The sequence below is a fragment of the Bos taurus genome, chromosome 7 (genome assembly GCF_002263795.3).
Source record: "Bos taurus isolate L1 Dominette 01449 registration number 42190680 breed Hereford chromosome 7, ARS-UCD2.0, whole genome shotgun sequence".
NCBI classification, from domain to species: Eukaryota; Metazoa; Chordata; class Mammalia; order Artiodactyla; family Bovidae; genus Bos; species Bos taurus.
In genome coordinates, this window is record NC_037334.1 from 107,950,806 (window position 1) to 107,974,506 (window position 23,701).

At 39.5% G+C, this 23,701-nt stretch overlaps 1 protein-coding gene across 3 annotated transcripts in view; it reads left to right on the forward strand.

Moving 5' to 3' along the window:
- The window catches only part of FER (FER tyrosine kinase), a 457,173-nt gene that overhangs the window by 123,592 nt on the left and 309,880 nt on the right, over positions 1-23,701 (forward strand). For all 3 annotated transcript variants that reach the window (XM_024994406.2, XM_024994405.2, NM_001191336.3), the window contains one exon: positions 18,554-18,676. In XM_024994406.2, the coding sequence (XP_024850174.1) occupies positions 18,554-18,676 (123 nt within the window). The remainder of the gene's footprint in view (positions 1-18,553; positions 18,677-23,701) is intronic.

Genomic DNA, 23,701 nt, shown 5'->3' on the forward strand with positions numbered 1-23,701 from the left:
ATGGAGTAGCCATCATGGTCAACAAAAGAGTCCGAAATGCAGTACTTGGATGCAATCTCAAAAATGACAGAAGGATCTCTGTTTGTTTCCAAGGCAAGCCATTCACTATCATGGTAATCCAAGTCTGTGCCCTAAACAGAAATACTGAATAAGCTGAAGTTGAACGATTCTCTGAAGACAGACAAGACCTTCTAGAACTAACACTCAAAAAAGATGTCCTGTTCATTATAGGGGACTGAAATGCAAAAGTAGGAAGTCAAGAATCATTTGGAGTAACAGGAAAATTTGACCTTGGAGTACGGAATGAAGCAGGGCAAAGGCTAATAGAGTTTTGCCAAGAGAATACACTAGTCATAGCAAACATCCTCTTATAACCACACAAGAGAAGACTCTACACATAGACATCACCAGACAGTCAACACTGAAATCAGATTGATTATATTCTTTGCAGCCAAAGATGGAGAACTCTATACAGTCAGCAAAAACAAAACCGGGAGTTGACTGTGGCTCAGATCATGAATTCCTTACTGCCAAATTCAGACTTAAATTGAAGAAAGTAGGGAAAACCACTAGACCATTCAGGTATGACCTAAATCAAATTCCTAACGATTATACAGTGGAAGTGAGAAGTAGATTTAAGGGACTAGATCTGATAGACAGAGTGCCTGCTGAACTGTGGATGGAAGTTCATGACATTGTACAGGAGGCAGGGATCAAGACCATCCCCAAGAAAAAGAAATGCAAAAAAGCAAAATGGCTGTCTGAGGAGGCCTTACAAATAGCTGTGAAAAGAAGAAAAGCAAAAAGCAAAGGAGAAAGGAAAGATAGAAGCATCTAAATGCAGAGTTCCAAAGAATAGCAAGGAGAGATAAGAAAGCCTTCCTCAGTGATCAATGCAAAGAATTAGAGGAAAACAATAGAATGGGAAAGACTAGAGATCTCTTCATGAAAGTTAGAGATACCAAGGGAACATTTCATGCAAAGATGGGCTCGATAAAAGACAGAAATGGTATGGACCTAACAGAAAAGTAAAAGTAAAAGGAAGTCGCTCAGTCGTGTCCGAGTCTTTGTGACCCCGTGGACTGTTGCCCACCAGGCTCCTCTCTCCGTGGGATTTTCCAGGCAAGAATACTGGAGTGGTTTCCATTTCCTTCTCCAGGAGATCTTCCTGAACCAGGGATTGAACCCAGGTCTCCTACACTGTAGGCAGATGCTTTACCATCAGAGCCACCAGGGAAGTCCACCAGGGACCTACCAAAAGCAGAAGATACTAAGAAGAGGTGGCAAGAATATGCAGAAGAAGTGTACAAAAAAGATCATCATGACCCAGATAGCCATGATGGTGTGATCACTCACCTAGAGCCAGACATCCTGGAGTGTGAAGTCAAGTGGGCCTTAGGAAGCATCACTACGAACAAAGCGAATGGACTTGATGGAATTTCAGTTGAGCTATTTCAAATCTTAAAAGATGATGCTGTGAAAGTGCTACACTCAATATGCCAGCAAATTTGGAAAACTCAGCAATGGCCACAGGACTGGAAAAGGTCAGTTTTCATTTCAGTCCCAAAGAAAGGCAGTGCCAAAGAATATTCAAACAACTATACAATTGAACTCATCTTAGTTCAGTTCAGTTGCTCAGTCAGGTCCAACTCCTTGAGACCCCATAAATAACAGCACACCAGGCCTCCCTGTCCATCACCAACTCCTGGAGTTCACTCAACTCATGTCCATCAAGTCAGTGATGCCATCCAGCCATCTCATCCTCTGTCGTCCCTTTCTCCTCCTGCCCCCAAACCCTCCCAGCATCAGGGTCTTTTCCAATGAGTCAACTCTTTGCATGAGGTGGCCTAAGTATTGGAGTTTCAGCTTCAGCATCAGTCCTTCCAATGAACACCCAGGACTGATCTCGTTTAGGATGGACTGGTTGGATCTCCTTGCAGTCCAAGGGACTTGCAAGAGTCTTCTCTGGCACCGCAAAAGCATCAATTCTTCAGTGCTCAGCTTTCTTCACAGTCCAACTCTCATATCCATACATGACTACTGGAAAAGCCATAGCGTTGAGTAGATGGACCTTTGTTGGCAAAGCAATATCTCTGCTTTTGAATATGCTATCTAGGTTGGTCATAACTTTCCTTCCAAGGGTAAGCGTCTTTTAATTTCATGGCTACAGTCACCACCTGCAGTGATTTTGGAGCCCAAAAAAATAAAGTCAGCCACTGTTTCCAATGTTTCCCCATCTATTTGCCATGAAGTGATGGGACCAGATGCCATGATCTTAGTTTTCTGAATGTTGAATTTTAAGCCAACTTTTTCACTGTCCTCTTTCACTTTCATCAAGAGGCTATACACAAAAAATTGGTGTTTACTCAGTACCAGTTGAACAGTTTGTCTTTTCACCATGTGTATTCTTGCATCTTTGTCACAAATTAACTGACCCTAGGTGTGTGGCTTTATTTCTAGGCTGTCTGTTCCTTTCCATTGATGTATGAGTCTATTTTTGGAACAGTACCATTCTGTTTTCATTGCTGTAGCTTTGTAGGGTAGTCTAAGGTCAGAAGGCTTGATTCCTCCAGCTCTGTTTTTTTTTTTAAGTCTATTTGGGGCTCTTATATGTTTATCCGTATTGGTTTTTCTTTTAGTTTTTAATGCTTGGAATGATAAGCACTCTGAGCACAATTCTTAGGTTTTTCAGGGACTTTTGGAAATACTTGACATCTGAAAAATTTTTGTTTGTTCCAAAATATGAAAAGAAAACTGTTGTAAAGCATAATATCACTGTCATTAATTATTAAATTTGGTATACACCAAAACATTTCAAACAATTTATAGGTTAAACTTTCTCACTTTTTAATATATGTGTATAAATGATGGTGTGTATACATACACACACACACACTTTGGATAGAGGCCAAGTATTGTAAAGGTCTCTAAGTAGTCCTTTCATTTTGGCAAAATACTGGGAATACCATAAATATTCATCAATAAGGAATTGGTTAAATGAATTATAGTAGGTCTATACTAATCCCACAATTTTTCCATATTATTCAGGCTTTAAATAGAATAAGATAGGCTTTTATATATGCTTGTATGGAAAGATCACCAGAGAATATGATAGAGAGCAAAGATAAGCTATAGAATAATATTTATGTAATGAGTCTATTAATAAATAAAATCCATATAGGTTTGTATATACATAGAAACTATTTTGGAATGGAGATGAATTGATGGGTTTTATAAGGAAGCATGTTGGGGCCCATATTCATAATAACTTAAAATAAATACAGTATTATTTCACATCTTTTTGCAGTATTATTTGAAAGCTTATGTTAGTTCTCCAGAATATAAGCTAAATATTTTCCTTCCTATTATGTCAGTTCTTATCCTTTCACTAAGCATTTGTTCATTAGTAAGATTGCTTTAGGGCTTCCCTGGAGGCTCAGTGGTAGATAATCCACCTGCCAAGCAGGAGATGTGGGTTTGATCCCTGGTTTGGGAGGATCCCCCTGAAGAAGGAAATGGCAACTCACTCCAGTATTCTTGCCCAGAAAATCCCATGGACAGAGAAGGCTGGTGGGCTACAGTCCACAGGGCGTGACATGATTTAGTGACTAAATAACAACGCAACATTGCTTTATATAGTTTTATAATAGAGCACTCTCAAAGCTCTTTTAAAAGACAAGGAAGGTCAAAGGAAGGTCCGAGGACCAGGGTGCAGACTTCAGGCAGAACAAACAGCACTCCTGGCTAAGCCCAATTTGCATAGGGCAGGCCCAGGTGGAGGAAAAAACATAAAAGGAGGAGCCAAAGCGCTTTCTCTCGGCCTCTCTCCCGCGTGCGTGCGCTCTTTTCTTCCTCTCTCTCTCTCTCTCTCACCCTCTCTCTCTGCTGCTATCTTCTAAATAAAATGGAGCTGTAACACTGGAAAGAAAGAAAGTGCTTATGTCCAATAGCCTGTGTTTCCTTGTGTTCTGCTTTTTTCTCGTCCCATGTGAACTTTTAACGCGTTACTAAGGGATGGTATTAAAGAAGACTTCAGAAATATTTTTCCTTTTGTTTTGCATTCCTTTATGTTTAAACGATCTGTGACCCTATCCTTTGTGAAAGGTTATATTCGTTTGGAAGTGAGAATCATTAATTTTTGACTTCTGGAGTTTTTCTATAAATAGGGATCATACTGGCAATCTGTCAGACTGCTGGTTAGTCTTGACTATGAAACAAAGAAAAAATTGGGCTGCGTTTCTTTTGGATTTTTCAGAATTCTTGGCTAGATGTCAGATGTTGCAGATGATTTATGAACATCTTTGTTGAATGAGTGAGTGAATGGAGATATTTTATGGAGATTTCGGGGAGTTTCTCAGTAGTGGGTCTTGTCTGTGGCTTCATATTAGGATCACTGAGGGAGCCTTCAAAAAATGCTGATGTCTGGAATCGGACCCAAACCAGTTAAATCAGATTTTCTGAGGGTTTTATCCAGGCATTGGAATTTTTTGTAAACTTCCCAGATGACTTTAGTGTGTAGAAAGGATTGAAAATCTGCCATAAGCCCACTAAAAGTGTTTGTAGAAATACATGTTTTACTTTCTGTGGGGAGGCTGTGTGCAGGTTTTCAGAGGGTTTCTCAACCCAAAATGCCTGAGGACTGCTCTACTTGAATATCTGTCATATGTAAAGGTGTCTTTTTTGTTAAACTTTTCTAGTGAAGCTATATTTCTCAAATTTATAGTAGTATTGGCAAAAATTAGCATTTTTTATAGTGGTCTAACTGGAATTTTAAAAGTTTAATAGGATAATAGCTTTACAGTGTTGTGTTGGTGTCTTTCATACAACAATGTGACTCAGGGAATTTCTTTTTGACTCTTTTTCTTCTTTTGATCTGCCATACTTCTGGTCTAGTCTTGACTGGTAAAGTATTTGAAATTTAAAGAGATCCTCTTTTCCTGAGGTTATCTTTTTCACTTTGCTAGTCATAAAAAGACACCCGTTAAGTTTTCTTATTTTGGATTCCTAAATATAACCTGAAAATTGTTGTTTTCATTAACCACACTCATAAACTTAATAGTTTAGGTTGCTCTTTGGTGTATCATGTAGAGGTTTCTCAAATAAATGTATGGGATTCTGAGATTATTACACAATTACTATTTACATCCAGAACAAGATTATACAATGTTACTCCTTGCCTCTTTTCAGATCTGATAGAAATCTAATGATATAATACTAAATGACAAAGTTACTGCATTTATCCATGTAAATATGTGCCACAAAACATTTTTATCGTACTCTCATTATTTGTCTATTAACCATAATTATAAAGGTCATACCACTGCCGTATTCTTGTCAGGAAAATCCCATGGACAGAGGAGCCTGGTGGGCCACAGAACATAGGGTTGTGAAGAGTTGGATTTGACTGAGTATAATATCACCGCTGCCCGCCCCACCCCAGCATATATGCAGAGAGAGGAATTCATGTCAGCTATTTGTAAATTGTTTGTTTATCTCTTGTATATTGGAAATGTTTTTGAATGGTAGATTATGGTGTGGGAAAGAGCTGTTTCTCAGCCTCTGATAAATTCTGGCGCCTGATCACGCACACGCCTCCACACGTGTGTTCAGGTTGCATCACCTTGAGGCTTGAGTCTGAGACTGATCCCTTTGTCTCTGTCGTCTGCAGCCTCTTTGCTTCCCTTCCATCACCACTTTCACATCTACCTCATTTTTGGATCTCCTTTCTTGGCCAAAGACTGAAAGAGAATACTAAACTTTTTGTTTAAGATTATATATGTAAATATTTCCTCTCATCCAATCACTATTTAATTGACGAATTTGGGATTGGTTTAGTTTATCAAAATAACTTGAAAAAGTCAAGTCTGTTGAACATTAGAAGAACATATTTAAGTATCTGTTGTGTGGACTTTTGCATTTTGGATCGATGAGGCATTGATTTGTGATCCGGTGCAAACATAAAGCAGAGTAAATGGAGTTATGAATCCATAGTTTAAGCCAGGCAGGTTACAGATAGCAAGTTGTTCCAAAATATGAACAGTAACATGTCTGCCAAAAGAGGAATTTTTATTAATTTTACTGGAATGGTGGAGAGCAAAGGGCCTCCGTCTTTTTGTGGGATCAGTTTTCCAGTTTCAGGTGAGGTCTCTTAATAATGAGTTGTTTCTGCCTAGCAGTAGGAAATAGATTTGAGTTCCAGAAGACTGTGTTAAATGTCTAGTTGTATATTCTAAAGTAAAACCCAATCTCAGGTCTCATGTTTCCCAGATCATTTAACAAAATTTAGGGTCAAAATGTGTTTAGCTTTACAGTGAAATATAAATAAGATCTCTTAATTGAAGAATGATAATTCTCTACATGGGAAAGTGATTGTTTTGGATTTTTGAGCTGTGAATGAGCAATCTATAGCTTATAGGTCACATCCTGCTAGCCACCTTATCTCGTGCAGTCTATGAGCTAACACTGCTTTTTACATTTTCTAACGGTTAAAAAAGTCAAAAGCAGAAGTATATTTTGTGAATATGAAAGTTACATGCAGCGTAAACGTCAGAGGACATGAGTTACATTGGAACGCAGCCGTGCTCGCCCTTCACCTGCTGTCTGTGGGTGGGTTCCTGCTGCAGGGCAGAGCGAGCCGTTGAGGCAGAGACCACGTGTGGCATTCCCATCACTTCACACTGCTGCTTGGTGCACTACAGACCGCAGCGCCATGGTTGTAACTCAGCACTGTTTTGAATGCCATACACATCACTGGACTACAGCATTTACTTCCTTTTTATTATCAGTGCATGCATGTCATGTCAAGAAGAGAAGAGAAAATGGCTTTTGGTTGTCACACTTTAAGACACAGTAGATGCAGATTATTTTGTTGTTGAGTTAGATGGCACAGCATTGTGTTCGTCATGCATGGGCACTGTAGCTGTGCTAAAATAATGTCTGTTGACATTACCAGATTCAACACTCTTCTCAGTGTTACTGACACACAGGGCAGCAAGAGTCAAGAAAAATTATTAAAGTTAAACTGAAATGCTTCATCACAGCAGACTTTTTTCAGAAAAATAAAATATGAATGAGGATAAAACCAAATGAAAATAAGTTTCTGGGTGACTTATTTGTTAGCCAAGCAGGCAAAGCCCATTTATCAGTGGTAATTTAATTAAATAGTGTTTTAAAGAATAACTGAGGAAATATGTTCAGAGGAAGTAAGTTTGTTTATGACCACTACATTGTCAGGAAGGACATTTGCTTGAGGGGTTGAGAGCTTTGGGAGCTGCGTCATTAGTTAATTAATAAAAAACATGACAAATTATTCAAAGTGGTTTTCCCTGGCTCTTGACGAGTCAGCAGATATGATCCAAACTACTCAGTTGTTTACTTGAGAAGTCAAACCAGGTTTGAAGCAATTGAAGAATTACTTTCAGTGAATGTTGTGTGTGGGTCACCTACAATTAGTATTTTCAATGAAGCTGAGAAAAGACTAACCCAGTACAGACTGAAGTGGAATCTGTTACGCTGTATTACAACTGATGGTGTTAAGAACATACGTGGATCAAAAGAGGTTTAGTTGAACAAAGACCTGTATGCGGGTCAAGAAGCAGCAGTTAGAACCCTGAACGGAAAAACTGATGGGTTCAGGATTGAGAAAGAAGTTCGACCCGGCGGTCTGCTGTCACCCTGCTTATTTAACCTGTGCCCTGAGCACATCATGAGAAATGCCGGGCTGGATGACTTACAAGCAGGAATCAAGACAGTCTGGAGAAACATCGACATGTGGATATGTGGATGATACCACTCTAACGGCAGGAAGTGACGTGGAACTAAAGATCCTCTTGCTGAGGGTGAAGGAGGAGAGTGAAAGAGCTGGCTTAAACCGAATTTAAAAAATGGAGATCATGGCATTTGGCCCCATTTCTTCATGGCAAATAGAAGGGGAAACGGGAGAAGTAGCGACAGATTTCCTCGTCTTGGGCTCTGAAATCGATGCGGATGGTGACTGCGGCCATGAAGTCTGAAGACAGTTGCTTCCCACAAACCAAACGACAAACCTAGACAGCGTGTTGAGAAGCAGAGATGTTGCTCTGCCAGCAGAGGTCCGTGTAGTCAAGGCTGTGGTCTTCCCAGTGGTCACGCACGGTTGTGAAAGCTGGATGGTTAACAAGGCAGAGCACTAAAAAACTGAAGCCTTCAAACTGTAGTGTTGGAGAAGACTCCTGAGAATCCCTTGGACAGCAAGGAGATCAATCCAGTCAATCTTAAGGGAAGTCAACCCTGAAAACTCATTGGAAGGACTGATGCTGAAGCCCCAGTGTTTTGGTCACTTGATGCAAACAGTGACTCATTGGATAAGACCCTGATGCTGGGAAGATTGAGGGCAGAAGGAGAAGAGGGTATGAGAGGATGTGATGGCTGATGGCATCACCGATACAGTGGACATGAACTTGGGCAGACTTTGGGAGATGGTGAGGGACAGGAAGGCCTGGTGTGCTGCAGTCCATGGGGTCACAAAGAATTGGACATGACTGGGCAACTGAACAAGAATAGCGAATAAGGACTCTCAAAAAAGTTATATCAGGCAACTGTAACCTTTTTTGCATTTGGGTTTTTATTAACCCAAATGTCACAATTAATGAGACAGTATTAGGAATTTTTAATTTATATTTTTTTAGGAAGTTGGATCTCTTTAGAAGTGCTCAGAGATTTAAATAATGGTAGAAAATGGTTTGAGAATATAAAAAGTCTTGTCATGAGTACTGAAAATTTGTTATCATCCACAATAGTTGCTTTAGGCTTTTGTATCTTTAAATATACATAGTAGTTGTATGAGGAGGCCTGACAAATAGCTAAGAAAAGAAGAGAAGTGAAAGGCAAGGAGAAAGGGAAAGATATGCCCAACTGAATGCAGAGTTCCATAGAATAGCAAGGAGATATAAGAAAGCCTTCTTAAGTCAACAGTGCAAAGAAATAGAGGAAAACAAGAATGGGAAAAACTAGAGATCTCCTCAAGAAAAATGGAGACACCAACGGAATATTCATGCAAAGATGAACTCAATAAGGACAGAAAAGGCAAGGACCTAACAGAAGCAGAAGAGATTAAGAAGAGGTGGGAAGAATACCATCTGAGCCACCAGGAAAGATCCCCTGGAGGAGGAAATGGCAATCTGCTCCAATATTCTTGCCTGGAGAACCCCATGGACAGAGGAGTCTGGCGGGCTACTGTCCAAAGGGTTGCAAAGTGTCAGACATGACTGAAGCGACTTAGCGTGGCAAGAATACACATAAGAACTATACAAAAAAGATCTCAATGACCAGGACAACCACGATGGTGTGGTCATTCACCTAGAGCCAGACATCCTGGGGTGTAAAGTCAAGTGGGCCTTAGGAAGCATCACTAAGAACAAAGCCAGTGAAGGTGATGGAATTCCAGCTGAGCTATTTCAAATCCTAAAAGATGATGCTGTGAAAGTGCTACACTCAATATGTCAGCAAAATTCCAAAATTTGGAAAACTCAGTAGTGGCCATAGGCCTGGAGAAGGTCAATTTTCATTCTAATTGCAAGGAAAGGATGTTCAAACTACCGTACAATTGCACTCATTTCACATGCTAGCAAGATAATGCTCAAAATGCTTTAAGCTAGCTTCAACAGTGCGTGCCCAAGAACTTCCAGAAGTACAGGCTGGGTTTAGAAAAGACAGAGGAACCTGAGATCAAATTGCCAGCCTCCACTGGATCACAGAACAAGCAAGGAATTCCAGAAAACATCTACTTCTGTTTCATTGATTACACTAAAGCCTTGACTGTGTGGATCACAACAAACTGTTGAAAATTCTTAAAGAGATGAGACTTTACCTGTGTCCTGAGAAACCTGTATGCAGGTGAAGAAGCAACATTTAGAATCAGACATGGAACAACAGACTAGTTCAAAATTGGGAAGGAGTTTGTCAAGGCTGTATATTGTCACCCTGCTTATTTAACTTCTATGTAGAATACACTGTGTGAAGTGCCAGGCTGGATGAGTTGCAAGCTGGAATCAAAATTGCAGGGAGAAATATCAACAACCTCAGATATGCAGATAATACCACTCTCATGGCAGAAAGTGGAAAGGAACCAAAGAACCTCTTGATGAGGGTGAAAGCAGAGAGTGAAAAAGCTGGCTTAAAGCTCAGCATTCAAAAAATGGGGATAATGACATCCAGTCCCAATACTTCATGGCAAATAGATGGGTAAAAAGTGGAAACAGTGGCAGATTTTATTTTCTTGGTTTCCAAAATCACTGAGGACAGTGACTGCAGCCATGAAATGAAAAGATTCTTGCTCCTTGGAAGGAAAGCTGTGACAAACCTAGAGTGCATATTGTAAAGCAGAGATACCACTTTGTGGACAAAGGTCCGTATAGTCAATGCTATGATTTTTCTGGTAATCGTGTGAGAGTTGGATCATAAAAAAGGCTGAGCACTGAGGAATTGATGCTTTTGAGTTGTGGTGCTGGAGAAGACTCTTCAGAGTCCCTTGGACAACAAGGAGATCAAACCAGTCAATCCTAAAGGAAATCAGTCCTGGGTGTTCATTGGAAGGACTGATGCTGAAGCTGAAGCTCCAATACTTTGGCCACCTGATGCGAAGAGCTGACTCATTTGAAAAGACCCTGATGCTGGGAAAGATTGAGGGCAGGAGGAGAAGGGGACGACAGAGGATGAGATGGTTGGATGGCATCACCGACTCGATGGACATGGGTTTGGGTGAACTCCGGGAGTTGGTGATGGACAGGGAGGCCTGGCGTGCTGCAGTCCATGGGATTGAAAGAGTCAGATAGGACTTAACGACTGAACAACAATCTTTAAATACAACTAAATCTTTAAAAATCATCTATATATAACCTGTATATACTAGAATGTTTTTCTCTTAATCCATTCTACTGCAAGTGGGAAAAAGGCAAAACCCTTTCCCTATATAATTCTGTTCTTCTAAATCATTTGTCTTTTCTACTTTGGATTTACAGCCATGGATCTATAGAGACTGAGAAATATTAAGAAGTTTTGACACAAAGGGTTATCTTTGCTCGATTCTTTTTTTAAAGACGATTTTGCATAAAGCTTGGGCATGTTTTGTTCGTGCCAAGGCTGTAAAAGATTAAGGCCTCAAGAAGCGCCACTGTTTTCTTTATATGATCAAGAGCTAGAAAAAGGAAAGTTAGCTAATATTATCATTCCTTTTCCTCTGATCTCCCTTTTCTTATTCTTATCTCCTTTCTTTTTCCAACCTTCATTGCTTAGCAAAACAGGTAGTAAATTGTAGGTAACACAACAGATCTGCCAGAGAACAGAAGTGTTGTTAGCTCTTCTAGGCCTTTGTTTAACTTCTAGAGTTTCCAACTCCTTAGAGAATCTAATACACTGGTGGTAGGACTCTTTCGAACTGTGGTGCTGGAGAAGACTCTTGAGAGTCCCTTGGACAGCAGGGAGTTCAAATCAGTCCATCCTAAAGGAAATCAGTCCTGAATATTCATTGGAAGGACTGATGCTGAAGCTGAAACTCCAATACTTGGCCACCTGATGCGAAGAGCTGACTCATTTGAAAAGACCCTGATGATGGGAAGGATTGAGGGCACGAGGAGAAGGGGATGACAGAGGATGAGATGATTGGATGGCATCACTGACTCAATGGACATGAACTTGGGCAGAGTCTGGGAGATAGTGAGGGACAGGGAGGTTGGCATGCTGCAGTCCATGGGGTTGCAAAGACTTGGCGACTGAACAACAACAGCAACAGCAGTTTTCTTTTTCTTTCTGGGTTAAAGTTTTAGCACAGATCAGATGTTTGAAAGAGAAATAATCGTGAGTACCACCTCATTGTTCTCACAAATGAGCGTACACATGTACTCCAAAAGTTGAGCATATACAAAACTTCAAATCTAATTCCTCACTGAAAGCCTAAGGGATATTTTTCAGAAGGCTGAATGCTTGCTAAAGGAAGTGAAAGTATGGGATTTTAATATCCTTTGTTAGAATTCACATGTCCCATTGAGCTCTGATAAATAGAATTAGGATGTATCAGGTGGCTTAAACAGTGGATCAGGACTCTCTGGCTTTCACCTCATTCCTCCCTTCTTACCCTGTTTCAAAGTAAAAAGAGGGCTGTACTCCGATTAACTAGGGTAAACATGATATCCAACACAATCAGATGTCTTCCCTTGAATTTTTCTCAATCATATATGTGAAGAAATCAGTAGCAAATCTCCTCAGTTTTTGACTTGTTGTGGTATTGTTACCATTATGTCACATCAAATCAGGACGTATGCGTGTGTGTAGAGATTTTTTATTATTTTGTGTCAAGGATAGCAATGACACGCAGGCTTACATTAATTTCTCTTGAACTGAAATTTTCCACATTTCTAAAACGTGAATGTTCTTGGAAATGACATTGTTGTAAAGGGAAAAACAACTTTGAATTATGAGTAACTCATATACTTTTAATACAAAATTCTTACAATATTTCTTTACTTGTCCTTAACTGGGGAAAATGTATAAATAGTATAACCCATTTTTAAGTTTTATTTAAAATACCTTCAGGCCGACCCTGCCGTGGGGGCAGTGTTTATTTTTGCATCCAGTGTTAATAAAACACTCTTTAAAAAAGGTAGAAATCAAAATTTAGTTAATTTTCAGAAAAATGTTTCTTGATATCAGTAGTAAAATTGGTTAATAATATATAGTTACATTTATAGGGAATATTCTATGCTTAAAAATCCATACTCAGTTCAGTTCAGTTCAGTCGCTCAGTCGTGTCCGACTCTTTGCGACCCCATGAATCGCAGCACGCCAGGCCTCCCTGTCCATCACCATCTCCCGGAGTTCACTCAGACTCATGTCCATCGAGTCAGTGATGCCATCTAGCCATCTCATCCTCTGTCGTCCCCTTCTCCTCCTGCCCCCAATCCCTCCCAGCATCAGAGTCTTTTCCAATGAGTCAACTCTTCGCATGAGATGGCCAAAGTACTGGAGTTTCAGCTTTAGCATCATCCCTTCCAAAGAAATCCCAGTACTGATCTCCTTTAGAATGGACTGGTTGGATCTCCTTGCAATCCAAGGGACTCTCAAGAGTCTTCTCCAACACCACAGTGCAAAAGCATCAATTCTTTGGTGCTCACAGTCCAACTCTCACATCCATACATGACTACTGAGAAAACCATAGCCTTGACTAGTTTTCTCCTCTAATTTGTTGGCAAAGTAATGTCTCTGCTTTTCAATATGTTTTCAATATGCTGTCTAGGTTGGTTATAACCTTGGTCATTTTCTTCCAAGGAGAAAGCATCTTTTAATTTCATGGCTGCAGTCACCATCTGCAGTGATTTTGGAGCCCCCCCCCCAAAAAAGTCTGACACTGTTTCCACTGTTTCCCCATCTAATTCCCGTGAAGTGATAGGACCAGATGCCATGATCTTTATTTTCTGAATGTTGAGCTTTAAGCCAACTTTTTCACTCTCCTCTTTCACCTTCATCAAGAGGCTTTTTAGTTCCTCTTCACTTTCTGCCATAAGGGTGGTGTCATCTGCATATCTGAGGTTATTGATATTTCTCCCGGCAATCTTCATTCCAGCTTGTGCTTCTTCCAGCCCAGCATTTCTCATGATGTACTCTAGAAGCTTTAAAAATATGTATCATAGTTACATGAACCCTTTAAGTTAGATATTAAATTAATTTCCATTTTGTTAGAGGAGAAAATGGAATCTAGAAAAGCCAAGTAAACATTGAACCCTAAGGTGTCTGCTTCTAGACCTGGTTTCTTTCACCAGGGTAAGGAGCTGTACAAAATGCAGCAGAGACGCGTAGAGTTGCAAACACTAATAATTTTCTTACTCTGAGGTGGAAGGTAAGGTGATTAGCTTGATGTCAAAATGTTTACTTGAAAAGCATCAGTCCTGTATTAATGACGTCTGTGTAGAGAACTAAAGCTTCCTTCACTGGGGTGTGGTTCATGTATCAGTTTAGCTGTCGTGGTGGGGGGAAGTCGTAAACTGTGCCGTTCCCATATTGAGGTAGCTCTTTGGTTTCTCTTTCTAGATAATTCAGAACTATAGGAATCAGGAGAGCCTTGGGAGTTATTAGGAAATTGCAGAAAAAGCTTAATGTGTGAGATTCTTTTGAGACAAACAGGACATGCAGAACCGAGTTGGGCATCTACCGTGCGAAAGACACAGAGCTAGGTGTGAGGGCTGAGCAGTGAAGCGGAGGCCGTGCTGCCTGCGTCTTACAGGTCGGTGGGGTTATGTGTTTATTTCAGGGTGGAGCAGAATGCGGTGCAGCGAGAACTGAGAAGAAACTGGGACAGAAAGCATCACGGAGAGAGGAAAGGAGGAGAAGAAAAGGGAGGGTCGGAGGGAAAAGGCGGACGCCGTTTCTTATGCTAGCATCTACGTTTCCTGAAGCCAAGCTTGTTTACTGTTTATCCCGAGTGTCTAACACTGTGCCTGTCACAGGGAATGGCCTTAGTGAACACCTGGTTTAAATGAATGAGCGAGGAACTGAAAAGAGGGGTGAGTGGAAAACTGAGCAGGAAGAGCTTTGGGAAAGGCGTAGGAGAGCGAAGTAAACGACCAGAGAGGAGGGGAGTGCTCAGAGACGGGAGCTTTCTTTCCAGTTCATCTCTGGTGCAGCATGGCCAGGGCAGCGTGGGAGAAGCTGGTCCTTATGCCCCCAGGCTGGGGTGGGACAGGCACAGAGGTAGGACAAGTGTTCCAGACTGCCATGAGGGTGAGATGAGATCACATATACGGCAGAGTTTTACAATGAGTGAAGCATTATGCATGTTACTAATTTATATCATTTGTAGTTGGTAATAAGTAACTTGAAGCCAGAAGTTGAAGTGTAGATTTCTTGAGAATGACCTCAGGTTTTAATATAGTAACTTTGTGTGTCTAGTAGTCTGGGTATGAACTATTCCATAGAAGTGCATTTAACCCAACATTGTTTTGCTATCGAGTTCAACAAAATAATTTTACTAGATTTGATGTATGTCTCATAAATATATGTATATTCTTAATGAAAAATACTTTAATTTTTCTTTTACAATTCTGGATCATTATTGGAAGCATCATTGATTATGTTTTGTATAATAATGCCCTCAGAAACCTGTTGAGGTTTATTATATTGCTTAACTCTAAACATGGATGAGAAAACCTGGATTACTATATTTTGAGTTTTATCATGTTTCATGGTTTTTCTGCCTTTTCTGTCTCCATTACCTATTATTTAATATCTTAAATTCAAATTCATTTTTGTTATAAGATTTAAATATAATATAGATTAATACAGAATAAAATATGAGAGACTTTTTTGTCCAAAAGTGAAAGTCACTCAGTCATGTCCGACTCTCTGTGACCCCATGGTTATATAGTCCATGGAATTCTCCAGGCCAGAATACAGGAATGCGTAGCCTTTCCCTTCTCCAGGGGATCTTCCCAATCTAGGGATCGAACCTAGATCTCCTGCATTGCAGGCTGATTCTTTGTCAGCTGAGCCACCAGCGAAGCCCAAGAAAATTGGAGTGGGTAACCTATCCCTTCCCCAGCGGATCTACTCAACCCAGGAGTTACACTGGGGTCTCCTGCATTGCAGGCGGATTCTTTACCAACTGAGCTACTAGGGAAACCCTTTTGTCCTTAAATCACCCCTACTCTAATCCCATACCTGTCAGAGTGATGATGAAAGTTTGGTTTTTAGTAATCTGGTTCTTCTCCACACATAAATATATAATAGTGTATTACTCTGCTATGGCTGCTATGATAAAATACCATGAATGAGTGGATTAAACAATAGCAATTTATTTCTCATTGTTTGGGGTGTTACAAGTTCCATATCAAGGTGACGGCCAGTTTGGGTCCTGGCGAGAGTCTTTTCCTGCTTGTAGACTGCTGCCTTCTCATGTACTCACATGACCTCTGCTTCATCTAGGCCTGGGGAGAGAGAGCAAAACTCTCGGTATCTCCTCTGAGGACCTTAATCCCATCATGAGGTTCTACCTTCACGAGCTCATCTAACCCTAGTTACTTCTCAAAGTCCCCCTCTCCAAATATCATCACTTTGGGGGTTAGAATTTCAAGATATGAATTTTGAGGGAATACAGTTCAGTCAGTAGTATGTGTATACATATACATTGATTTCACTATAAATGGAGCCAGGCTATATGTACTTCTCTGCCTCATGCCTTTTAAGTAAATGCCTTGGACGAACCTTTTATGTGTTGGAAGAACCATGCTTTGGAAGAACCTCATTCTTTTTAATGACTATTCTGTTTCTTTAAATTTTTTATTTTTCTTTTAATTGGAGGATAATTGCAGTGTCGTGATGATTCCTGCCGGACGTCAGCACGAATCAGCCTGGAGTGTACACAGGCCCCTCCCTCCCACCTGCCCCTCCCTTCCAGCCACCCCTCTTAGGCTGTCACGGAGCCCCAGCCTGGGCTTCTCTGTGTCATGCGGCAAATTCTCACTGGCTGGCTGTTTTACAGATAGCAGTGTGTATATGTCATCGTTACTCTCTCAAATCGGACCAAAATTTATTCAGCTATTCCCCTGTTGATGAACAATTAAATACTTTCTAGTTTTATAAACACTGTAGTACAAACATCTCCATATGGACTGATTGTGAGCATGTGTAAAGTATATTGATAAGACAGATTTTTAGATGGTCAAAGGAGATTCTAATTTGAGGTTTGAGAGACAGTTCCAAGTTTCCTCTCTCCTTCCTTCCTTCCTTCCCCTCTCATTCTTGCTACAGTTTTGAGAATACTGTGTATTATCACTTGTTTTCATGCTTGTCAATTTTAGTAGGTGAAAAATAATTTACTGATTATTTAATCTGAAGATTTTAAATTGTGGTTCAGGTTGTAAATATCTCCATGTGCTTATTGATCATTTGAAGTTTTCTTGGACTTCCAGTTGTGTTTTTTGTTCATTTTCATTGTAGATTGACTTTTTTCTAAGAGTTTTTCTACATGAGCTTTTGCTTGTAACTTCCATTGCAAATATTTCTTCAAGGTTTGACTTTTGACTTTTGATTTTATCATCTCTTTAAGTTAAATTTAAATTTTCATATACTTGGGTTATTTAGTATTTTGTATAGTTTGGATTTCCTGTCTTGCTTTAAAAGGCTGAAACAGAATAAAAATTTTAATGTGATATGATAGGTGTGTGTGTGTATATTTTATGATTATAGCAATTTTATTTTTTGTTTTTTTTTAATTAAGCTACAGTTGATTCAAGATACTGTGTTAGTTTCAGGTATATAGCAAAGTGATTCAGTTAGACATATGTATTTATCCTTTTTCAGATTTGTTTCCAATGTATATTATTATAGGATATTAAATACAATTGTCTGTGCCATACAGGAAATCCTTGTTGTTTATCTGTTTTACATACAGTGATGTGTATCTGTTAATGCTATTCTCCTAATTTGTTTCTCCCTCTCTGTCACATTTGATAAGCATAAATTCCTTTTCTGTGTCTTGTCACTCTGTTTCTGTATTGAAAAATAAGTTCATTTGTATTATTTTTTAGATTCTAGTTGTGTGTTTTTGTGATAGAAATATTTCTATTCAGGGCTGGATGCATTTTATGTAATCAAAAAATGTCTGATCTATGGGTACAGACTAATTTTATACATACTAATTTCAAATCTATATAGACTGTACCTCCAAAACATTACTGCAACATGTGAAAACAGAAATAGCTTATATTAATTTAAATTACCGTGTGACTGAGCCTTACTGTCTTTGAGGATAACAATATATATCTCATAGCTTGTTGTGAGAATTAAATGAGATAACATATGCAGATAATACTAGATGTTATTTACTCAAATGCCTATCAAGTACCATTCATTATTTACACATAAGTGTATTTCATCTTCAAAACAATGCACTGAAGCAGGTGTTACAGTATCCAAAATATGAGTAGGAAAATAGAGTCAGTGAGCTGAAGCAAGTTTCATAGGATCTCAGATAAAAAATGGTAAAGCTAGAATATACATACATGTTAGTCTGAAACAAAAATCATGGTTATTTCACCATACACTCTTCCTGGGAGAACTACAGGTACTTTTTTCTTTTTTTTAATTTTTTATTTTTTTGATTTTATGATTTTTTTTAACTTTTATTTTATTTTTAAACTTTACAATATCGTATTAGTTTTGCCAAATATTGAAATGAATCCACCACAGGTTCTTTGGTTCTTTTCTCTTTCTCCATTTCCTATTTCTTTTTCTCTTTTGCTGTTTGATGAATAAAACCCTTTAAAACAGACTGCCCAGAGAACTCACTGTGATTATTGAAATGTTCTTTTCTCTGTCCAGAGTGGTAGCCGTTAGCCGTGTGTGTCTGCTCAGCTTGAAACGTGGCTGATGCAACTGAGGAGTTGAAATTTTACTCGTATTTAATTTGAGTTAAAGTGCTGTGGCTCCTGTGTTGGCCTTTGCGGCCTTAGGTGTGTGGTTCTTTTTTGGTCTGTGTAAAGTGAGCGTGATTCGTGTGCTGACTGACAATGAGGAAACCTCCTCCTAGGTTGCGGACTTTGGCAGAGGAACTAATGCAGACACAGCAGATGCTTGTGAACAAGGAAGAAGCCGTCCTGGAGCTAGAGAAGAGGATCGAGGAGGCTGCCAAGACCTGTGAAAAGAAGTCTGAGTGAGTACCAAAGCGGTTATTTGAGGAAAGAAAGTTTAATTGATGTAATTTTACAGAAATACTTCATTTTACATGGAATTAGAGACATAAAATTTCCAAAAGTTGAAATTTCATGTATAAAAGTATGAAACTGTGTATGGTTGAGTTACTTTCGAGGACTATAGAGGAATGATTTTGTGTTTTTATCCGTGTAATGTTACCTATCATTTGTCTCAGTGTTTTAGTGGTTTGAATTATTTTCTGAAAAGCCCCATTAAAACCTGTCTTTACTCTGCCTTAAATGGTGACCCATTCCAGTATTCTGGGCTGGAGAATCCCATGGACAGAGCAACCTGGCTGGCTCCTGTCCATAGGGTCACAAAGAGTCAGATATGACTGAAGCGCCTTGGCACAGCACAAATCAAAGTCCAGCATATTCTCTGTGAATTCCTTGTCTTTTACCATTTGGGCCACCAGGGAAGCCCCTAAAAGAGTGTTAGACCAGTGTAATCAGGAAACTGGCCTCTGCTGTGTCAGGAGGAAGCAAGTGAACATGAAAAAGGAGTGGTCTGCCTCACGCACCCTGAGACTCGCCGTGCTGTCGCCGTACGACTGCCTCTCGTCTTGGTGTCTGAATCAGCCAGCACGCTCATGGGTCCTCTGACCCGTTTTGCTGTGCTCTTGTGTTTACTGATTTCAGTACTTACGTTTTCTCTTGTTTTCAGGTTTACATTTTGATCTGAAATTTAAAATTTCTGGTCTGACTTTGGTCACTGTTTGCATCTTCAACGAGGATTACTTTTCTGTGGTTTCTCTAACCCCTGACTAGAACATATATATTTCTTGCTCTGGTACTTTTACAATTGGCTTGATTTGTCAAGACTTCCAAGGAAATTGTATGTGTGACATTTCTCTGGTCTCTACTACTTGCTCGTACTTTCTGTGCAACTTTTCAGATGTTTTCCAAGTCTCTCAAATCTCTGATCGTGTTATATGCCTAATCAGAGTCGACAAACGGATGTCTCCTACATTACAGAAAAAATGAAAATCACCAGGTGGCAAATGCCTCATTTTTTGCCATTACATGTCTAAATTCGCCACATTTGTACTCATTCTCTTTCCTTACTTTCATAAAGGGTCGGTTCCTTGTCCTGTTTCTTGTCCCTGCTTTATATCTCATCATTTCTTACTTTCCCTGAAACTTTACATTGTTTTATATGTTATGGTTACCTTTTCTTCTCAACTGTGTCCTGTGCTCACTTTTTAAACATTTGTAAGTCCCGACTCCTAAAAGTAACCTCTACCTCTCTGCCCACCCTAGATAACCCTTCTTTAATCTCAGTATTCTCTCTCAGTTACTGGCTTTGCCTTCTGTTTTCTTAGTCAGACTTGTTCTGAGAGTGCTAATGTGCACTCAGTACCTTGACTCTTACTTAGTACTTAACCCACGAATCCCTAGTTTCTGCCCCAGCATTACTGAAGTAGGTATCTGTAAGATTCTCAAGGACTTTTTTGTTGTTTAGTCATTCAGTGATGTCCAACTCTTTGCGATCCCATGGACTGCAGCATGCCAGGCTTCCCTGTCCATCACCAACTTCCAGAGCTTGCTCAAACTCATGCCCACTGAGTCGGAAATGCCATCCAACCATCTCATCTGTCGTCCCCTTCTCCTCCTGCCCTCAATCTTTCCTAGCATCAGAGTCTTTTCTAGTGAGTCAGTTCTTCGCATCAGGTGGCCAAAGTATTAGAGTTTCAGGTTCAGTATCAGTGTTTCCAATGAATATTCAGGACTGATTTCCTTTAGAATTGACTGGTTTGGTCTCCTTGCTGTCCAAGGGACTCTCAAGAGTCTTTTCTAGCACCATGGTTCAAAAGCATCAGTCCTTCCAAACCCAGCCCTCTGTGTGGTCCAGCTCTTGCATCCATACAGCACTACTGGAAAAACCATAGCTTTGACTAGACGGACCTTTGTTGCCAAAGTAATGCTGTCCAGGTTGGTTATAGCTTTTCTTCCAAGGAGCAAGCCTCTTTTAATTTCATGACTGCAGACACCATCTACAGTGATTTTGTAGCCCAAGAAAATAAAGTCTGTCACTGTTTCCATTGTTTCCCCACCTATTTCCCATGAAGTGATGGGACCAGATGGCATGATCTTTATTTTTTGAATGCTGTTTTTTAAGCCAGCTTTTTCAGCGTCCTCTTTTAGAGGAAAGCATAGTTCCTCTACTCTTTTGGCCATAAGCATGGTGTCATCTGCATATCTAAGGGTATTGGTATTTCTCCCAGCAGTCTTGACTCTAGCTTGTGCTTGCTCCAGCCCAGCGTTCTCACGATGTACTCTGCATAGAAGTTAAATAAGCAGGGTGACTATATACAGCCTTTCCAGTGTACAAGGTAAAAGCTGCTGCTGCTGCTGCTAAGTCGCTTCAGTCATGTCCGGCTCTGTGCGACCCCATAGATGGCAGCCCACCAGGCTCCCCCATTCCTGGGATTCTCCAGGCAAGAACACAATACTCAATGACAATATATATGTTTCTAAATTTTGCAACTATCTTATTTGACCTCCTCAAAGTATCTTTGTTGACTTCCTTTCCCTTGGCCTTTGCGAACCAAGATACCAGATCTTGCTTCTCCCTTTCTGACCACTCCTTCTTTGTAAACTCATTCTTCCCCACTTGGCCAGTGTATTTTGGAGTTACCCATGGCATGGTCCTAGGCTGTGCAGTCTCCTTCCTGCACTCTGTCCCTGGGTGACCCCCTGAAGATGACTCATGCTTATTACTCTAGCTCAGATGTCCTCTGGGAACTCCATGCCCATGTAGTCGATTGCTTACTTGACATGCCTCTTTGGATGTCTTAGTAGTACCCTGCATTTCTCACATCTAAGACTGAATTAAAAACCCCCTAAATACAATCCAACCAGCCCAACCTAGTTCACTTTTAGTTTTTTTTTTCCTCTCAGTTTCAGTGAATGGCAGCACCACCTATTCTCGTATGCAACTCAGGTTAGTAGGAGCCTACCTCTCCCACTTAAGGAAAGTGAAAGTGAAGTTGCTCAGTTGTGTCTGACTCTTTGCAATGCCGTGGACTGTAGCCCACCAGGCTCCTCTGTCCATGGGATTTTCCAGGCAAGAGTACCAGAGTGGGTTGCCATTTCCTTCTCCACTCCCACTTAATACTATGGCTCTTATTACAACTTGGTATTATATGTCATATTGAAATTGCTGAGCCTTTTAAAGGTGAGAACAGGAAAATATGAGTTACTCTGGATATTCCTTTAATAAATCTGAAAATTTTCAGTATTGAATCAGGATTAGATTTTCTTTGGATTATAAAGATAAATTTTATCAACCAATGCACATATAAAAGTAAAAATATAATTATCTTTTGTTTTTCTTTATTTGCAACTAAATCTCTGCACATGTCTACAGATGACTAAGTAGTTCTACTTTTTATAGTTTTGTAAATGTACACATTGTAAATGACTTTTGTTTTAAAATTTGTTAGATATAAAGAAATACAGTAGGACCCTCTCACCAGCATGTCTGGTTATATATTGTTGAAGGAGACAGTCTTTAAGGGTTATCTTAACCTAGAATTTGTAAGTTCTTTGATTTTTTTGGTATGTTTTCTTGACTTATATCTTCAGTTCTCGCTTCATCTGCATAATCAGGGTGATCCACATTTCTCCACCTGTTTATATTTATCAGGAGATAAGAATGGGATGAGAGGAGAGGAGGCTTAAAGCATGATGGATATATGGGAATCAACACCTCTTGAGTTCTTACTCATTTCCACATATTATGCTGGATATTTTATATATATTAATTCACTTTAATGTTATCTTTACTATGCTCTCTGTGTAATTATGAGCATTTTACCTTTAAGACTTAGAGAATTTAGATAACTTAAAATCACACCTAGGAAGGGATAGAAAACTCATGAGTTCTTGACTCCGAAGTTTCTGTCTGATCACAGCAATTGCTTGATCTCATGATTTTAGTAGTGTTCTTAGGAGAGTAAGTTAGAAGGGATAAGTGTGTCTGGCAATTCAGCAAATGAGTCTGGTTTAACCCAAATTCTGTTTGCACTCTGTTATCATGGAGTTTTTATTGTTAACTTCAGGGCATAATTTTGAAAATGTTAAGTATATTTATATAACTAAGTAGTCATTGTGAAATCTCATTAATTTAGACATTGGTAGGTTTAAGTTTGTCTTTGAACTATATGTTAAAATAATTTGCAAAACAAACAGTCTGAAATGAATTCTAGGGTAAATGTTTGCATTTCATCTTCTGAATATTTCTTAAACATCTCTCTCTATATACACACATATATATGTATGTGTGTGTATATATATATATATATATATATAAAATCTGTTGCCGTTTAGCCACTAAGTCGTGTCCGACTCTTTTGTGACCCCCATGGACTGTACCTGCCAGGTTCCTCTATCCATGGAAATTTCCAGGCAAGAATACTGGAGTGGATTGCCATTTCCTTCTCCAGGGGATCTTTTAGACCCAAGACTCAAACCTGCCTCTCCTGCATTGCAGTCGGATTCTTTACCACTGAGCCACCAGGAAAGCCCTGTATATATGTCTACAGATACTTATTTAAATATATGATTAAAAGCAATTTTCATCTAATTTCAAAGATTTATTTTTACTCCAGAACTTTTTTAGCTTCAAATATCATGTTAGTTAAAAGTAATAAAACAATGAAACAAAACTACATTTCCCCCAAGACTAAAAATATCCTATAGTGGCGTGTTCGGAGGCGGCGGCGGTTCTAGGCGCCTGGCCGCCGGGTAGCGGATCGGTGGTTGAGACGGCAGTAGCAGCAGCGGGTCTCCAGGTCGAGGCGTCGTTTAAAAAAAATAAATAAAATAAAAATATCCTATATATTTGCCTTTCTTAAATGATCTCTAAATTAATGAAATTATGTGAATTTTTACTTATTATAAATAGCACTCATGTTCTTATGAAAAGTATAACATATGAGAGACTAATGTTAAAACCTTTGAATTTAGATTTGGCTTAGGTT